The sequence below is a fragment of the Benincasa hispida genome, chromosome 2, assembly GCF_027475165.1.
Source record: "Benincasa hispida cultivar pf3 chromosome 2, pf3_genome.v1.1, whole genome shotgun sequence".
Lineage (NCBI taxonomy): Eukaryota > Viridiplantae > Streptophyta > Magnoliopsida > Cucurbitales > Cucurbitaceae > Benincasa > Benincasa hispida.
In genome coordinates this window covers 7,313,188-7,319,221 of record NC_143479.1, presented here as the reverse complement: position 1 = coordinate 7,319,221, position 6,034 = coordinate 7,313,188, and the positions used below count along the sequence as shown (strand labels likewise).

General features: G+C 27.6%; 1 protein-coding gene across 1 annotated transcript; it reads left to right on the top strand.

Annotated features, from left to right (window-relative positions):
- The first annotated feature begins 889 nt into the window (after positions 1-889).
- On the top strand, positions 890-5,233 carry LOC120071900 (GDSL-like Lipase/Acylhydrolase superfamily protein). Its single transcript, XM_039024316.2, has 5 exons — positions 890-1,343; positions 1,725-1,855; positions 1,943-2,182; positions 2,260-2,509; positions 4,732-5,233. Exons 1-5 carry the CDS (start codon positions 1,100-1,102, stop codon positions 5,025-5,027), a joined length of 1,161 nt encoding a protein of 386 aa, XP_038880244.1. The 5' UTR covers positions 890-1,099; the 3' UTR covers positions 5,028-5,233.
- The last annotated feature ends 801 nt before the right edge of the window (positions 5,234-6,034 follow it).

Here is a 6,034-nt window from a genome sequence, read left to right as displayed (position 1 = left end):
TTACCATTAGATTGATTCTCTATAGTTCCAATTAATTATGTCTTTGAACAAAATTAATTTCAAAACTAAAAACTTATATAAGTATTCACTTATATTCTTTGAAAAATTCATTTAAAAAAAAGTATCCCATGACAATTTTTTATTAAATAATAGTATGGACTACCTAAAGATAGGTGAAATCCAATTAGTACCTAAATATTTCTCGTTTGACAATTTTATTAATACGTAGTAAAATAGTCTATTAAATAAATAATTAATTAACTTTCCTTTTTTGAATTTAATTCAACTTTTTATCTTTTAATCAAAATGATTATCTTAACTAATTGAGCTATATTTGAGTTGGTAAGTTTAATTGACATAATAATTTATCATATTTTAATCGCACGGATTAGTTGCTATATAATCAATGAATACTTAAATGAATAGAGACTACTATATTATATTTGTGTAGTCCATAAAGGTTTTTGATAGATATTAGACAAATTACAAACATAAATAACGTTTTAGAGACAATTATGCATTTTAATTAATTTTTTAACTCAATTCAACGATCACATTCGTCATCAATTCAATACGGCTTATTAGATAGAATATCAATTACCAGCACTTAGATTTATGATTCAATCTCCGCTCCTACAATCGTCGAATTAAAAAAAAAATAACCGGGTCGATCATCTCATCTCATTATCATCTCATATATTTTTTTTTGTTTAAAAAAATCAGCATTTTTTTTTTATTGTTTATGTTAGGAACTTAATTGCAGTCTTGAGTAGGTCACCTTCTAAGCCCAACAATTTCAAAATCCAAACCATCTTCTATCTGCCCACCAACAAAAAAGAAACTTTCCAAACCTTCCTATAATAATAAGAACTTAAGAGAATGCATCATCATATTACTCAAGTTTCAACCTCTGAAATTATACAAAAACAAAACCATCTCCCAACAATTTTTTGAACTAAAAATCCTTTGCACGGCAAAACCAAAGTAGCTATGGTAGGTTTGAATTTCCAAGTGGTTTGTTTATCAAACCCAACAACATAATTTCATCACTTAAAACCCCTTCCCAAATCCAATCCAACATCAACATTCCTCATCAACCATGAATTCCTCTGTACCATCACTCTGTTTTCTGATATTCACTCTGTTTTCAGCCGCCGCCATTCAGCTCTGCCACTGCAAGACAGTGCAGTTCATTTTCGGCGACTCGCTGTCCGACGTCGGAAATAATATTTACCTTTCAAGAAGCCTTGCTCAGGCAAACTTGCCCTGGTACGGCATTGATTTTGGCAATGGACTCCCTAATGGAAGGTTTAGCAATGGCCGCACTGTTGCTGACATTATTGGTACTTTTAATTCATTCTAAGAAAAAAAATTTATACATTCTTGATCTATTGTACTTCTGATTTTCATTTGATTCTAACTTTCAAAATATTATAAATGGTTTTCGCTTTAAATGTTTGTCATTTGTTACATATTTTTTATTTTCTATTCATTATGTATTTCCATATTCATTAAAATAGTCTGTATCACAAAGACAAATTCTTGTAGCTCATGTGCCATAATAATCGGTAGTTATTAATAATCAACTTAGCATAGTTTTTTAAGTTTACTTTTTATTTGAATTGACGTGAGGAAAAAATATTAAGATTAAATTCAAAACTTTAAGTATTAAAGGGTATTTTTCCTTATCATTAATTACATTAATTCAATCCTTTATACCTCAGGTGATGAAATGGGTCTTCCCAGACCACCAGCTTTTCTTGATCCCTCCTTAACTGAAGATGTAATTCTAGAAAATGGAGTGAATTATGCTTCTGGAGGTGGAGGAATCTTGAACGAAACTGGAGGATACTTTGTGAGTTTTGGAATATTCGGAGGAATTAATTAGTAAGGATTAAAAATTAAGATTAGATTTAAATTTAGTTAGAATTTTAATTTGCAGATTCAACGATTTGGTCTGTACAAACAAATTCAGCTGTTTCGAGGCACACAAGAATTAATCAAAGCAAAAATAGGGAAAGAAAAGGCCAAGGAATTCTTCGAAGAGGCTCGATATGTTGTGGCTTTGGGAAGCAATGACTTCATAAACAACTATCTCATGCCGGTTTACTCTGATTCTTGGAAATACAACGATCAAGGCTTTGTCACTTATTTGATGGAAACGCTTCGGGATCAACTCAAGGTTCTTTGATTCTTAAACCAAAGATTTGAATTGTATTAAATAAGTTAAGGTAAATGGTTACTTTTTGAAATGGGCAGTTATTGTATGGGATGGGAGCAAGGCAGTTGATGGTCTTTGGGCTGGGACCAATGGGCTGCATTCCTTTACAAAGGGTGCTGAGTTTGTCGGGAGACTGCCAAGAGAGAACCAACAATTTGGCCCTTAGCTTCAACAAAGCGGCTAGTAATCTTCTCGATGGATTGGCCAACAGACTTCCAAATGCCACCTATAAATTTGGAGATGCTTATGATGTTGTCGCTGATGTTATTAGCAACCCCGGAAAATATGGTAATTCAAAACCCACTTTTTTTAATCCCGTGTCTTAGTTGTGTCAAAAAAAAAAACCTATATTCTCCTAAAATAAGATAAATTTTTTAATTAATATTTTGTTTCCAATTTTATATTTTTAAAAAAGTTTTCTTTTATATATTTATCTAATTTTCACTTAATTAAATCTACTTTATATTTTCCATGAGTTAATTGCTTCATTTTTTTTAAAAAGGTATACCATATTCATATTTTTTTTATATAAAGCTATTTTTCTTAATATTTAAAAATTAATCTATAACAAACAAAATTTGTCCTACTAAACAATTATTTAAAATTTTAAATTAAAAGAATTAAGAAAAAGTTGATTATAAGTCTATTTTAGTTATTCTATGTTTTTGTATTTATTTACCAAACACTCTAACCTACTTTTTCCATTTTAAGGTGAAATTTATCAAACATTATTTTACTTTTTTTCACCGTTGATTTTTCTAAAAATACAGCTGCCAACCATTATTTTAAAAACGATAGCAATCCCAAACGGAGCCTTAATTAGTTGTATTTCTACTTCTCGTCTAATTGTATAATCCTAATTGGTCACGTAATATATATTCTTTTTTACTTTGTCAAAAATATTTTTTGTATATGTAATGTGATTTGAGTGATATGTACAAATATGATTGTATCATTAATATTGTTTTTTTTTTAATTATGATTCTACTTTTCTTAAATAAGATTTTTACAAACAAAAATAAGTTTGTAGAAGTTACTCTTTTTAATTTTTAAAAATAACTTCATATTTTAAATTATGGGTGGAAAGTGAATCATTATTCAAAGAAACTTATAGGTGGAATTAGTATTTACAAGTGTAATAATATTAAAAAAACAAATAACCAACTACTAAATCCTTAAAAAAAAACTAGAATTTCATTAAATAAACCCTTCATTTTTTATTTCTTTTTTCATGAATCCTCTTTTTAATTAAAAAGAAAAATGTAACTTGTTTCTTGCTCTTTCTTTGTTATTGAGAAAAAAAAGGAATAGAAAGGTGTTGAGTAGCAAAATATCCCGTTTCTTGTTTTTTAAACTTTAAATTAAAAATGATTTTTTTTTTATGAATATAAGTTCTTAAAATTAAATATAAAAAAACTATGTTATGTTTATTATGCATTTTAGAAGTAAAGAGATAATAAATTAATAATTTGATTTTTTTAAATAATGTTATTTTAATATTTATTAACAAAAATATGATTGAAAAGAAGGAAGTGATAAAATTAGAGTAGTCTCTATCTTTCAAGTTAATTCATTATCTTTGCTTAAACACCACCATTATCCTATTTTTGTCAATAGTTTGGTCTTTAGCCTTATTTATAAAATTTGTTTCTTTAACTACTTTATTTTTAGAAAATTTTTTCTAAATACCCCAATTTGGTCGTTATTTTAAAAAACTACATTATTCTTGAACTTACCACTAATAATTTTGTTTATGTTTTGAAAAAAAAAAGAAACAAGTATTAAGAAACAACAAGATTGCTTAATTTTAGGTGCATCAACTTTAAATGCTCAAAAAAAAAAAAAAACAAAACAAAAAAACTCTAATACATGCAAATATATTTCATTTTGAAAATGGTTATATAAATGAGAAACAATAATAATAAGTTACATTTTTAAAATATAGGCTCCATTCGGTAATCATTTTGTTTTTGAAAATTAAGTCTATGTACACTACTCCACCTTCAAATTTATTCTTTTATTATCTACTTTTCACCAATGATCTAAAAAACGAAGCTAAATTTTGAGAACTAAAAAAAGTAGTTTTCGAAAGTTATTTTTGTTTTTGGAATTTAGCTAAGAATTCAAATATGGTAATTAAGAAAGATGCAAATCATTGTAAGAAATGTGCATGGAATATGTTTAATTAAAAAAAATAAAAAATCAAATGATTATCAAATGAGACCAAAATTTGGCGATTTTTAATAAAAACAGAAAATAAAAAACAGGAGAGTTGCCTCCAAAATTATTCAAACATTTTTTTAAAAAAGATATATTAAAAGTAAAAAAAGATGAAAATAAAATTTATGATTTACCCTAAAGAATAATATGGTGTCTTTTTAAATATAAAAATAAAAAGAAATTAAAAATATTTACATTTTATAGCAAAAAAGAAATCAAAGTACTTTTGAAACTTTATAAATATTTTAAAGATTTTTCTATTTATAAAAATTTTCCTGAGTTTGTTGCAGGCTTTAATAACTCGGATTCGCCGTGTTGCTCGTTCGGGAGGATCCGACCTGCCCTTACCTGTGTTCCGGCGTCGGTGTTGTGCAAAGACAGAAGCAAATATGTATTTTGGGATGAGTACCACCCTTCCGACAAGGCTAACGAGTTGATTGCTAATGAACTCATTAAGAAATTCGGGTTTTTGAGAGTTAATCAACCCGGAGCTCCGTCGCCCGCCCCTGAATCCGATCCGAATTCGGCCCCAGCTGCGGCTGCGGATCCATCTCCTCCTCCATTCATTTCTCCATCCCCAAACTGACTTCCATCTCTCCTCTTTTATTTGGAGAATTTTGTGTTTAAGTTTAATAATAATTCTAATAATTAATTCTAATGCCACTTTACTGTACTCTGTTTGAGACTTCAAATTAACATCTCAATTATGAGCCTACACATTGCTAGACATGTGTCATTGTTTCATTATCTTTCAATTTTTTTTTCTTTTCTAGTACATTAAACCTTTCTTCACATGCTGTAATTGAATCTCTCAGGCTTTATATTTCTCTTGTTTTTTTTTCTCTCTCTACATGTTTTACTTTAACCAATTAAATTGTATCTTTATATTGATAACTTTTACAATCTCTTAAATTAATAAACATAATCAAAATATCAAAGGTAAATTAGGTTCACAAATTGTGTAACTCGAGAATATATATATCAAAGTTAATTATTATTTATAAGTATCACTTTGATCACTAGAGGCATGGAACGTCGATCTTTAAATCAACAATACATTTATTATACTAAATAAAAAAAAAATTAAAACACTATTTTGGTTCATATACTTTAAAGTTTGTTAACTAATTTTAGCTTCAGTACTCTCAATAATTTTAGTCCATACGGTTTGTTTGTATTAATTTTTTATTTAATAACATTTGTATTATAAAATATTGAAAATAAAATCATTTATTATATTTCCTTATATGAAAATTATTAGTATCTTTCGATCAAAATTAACATGAGAGATTACACTTAAGATTGTTAAAAGTATAAGACTGAAATTGAACATTTAAAAGTAAAAAAACTAAAATTGAACAAACAAATTTTTTAAAACAATAATGTTATTTTAATATTTATTGACAAAAAATAGGGTTGTGAAATTGTGGACGGGTCCACGAGTTTTGAGTCAGCATATAGTGTACGCTGTTCACTATTTAAGGTGTATCCCGTCCACAATTTAAGGCTAAATCGTGTACCCGTCCACGATTTAAGGCTAGACCAAATTTTTTTTTTTTTTCACATTTTCTCCCAACTTCTATGTTCTTCTCA

Bases quoted from the DNA above. Each gene is read 5' to 3' on its own strand.
- LOC120071900 (XM_039024316.2), top strand. From the start codon at position 1,100: ATGAATTCCTCTGTACCATCACTCTGTTTTCTGATATTCACTCTGTTT. The intron at 1,344-1,724 runs GTACTTTTAATT...TTTATACCTCAG, and splicing joins CACTGTTGCTGACATTATTG to GTGATGAAATGGGTCTTCCC. The intron at 2,183-2,259 runs GTTCTTTGATTC...TGAAATGGGCAG, and splicing joins CGCTTCGGGATCAACTCAAG to TTATTGTATGGGATGGGAGC.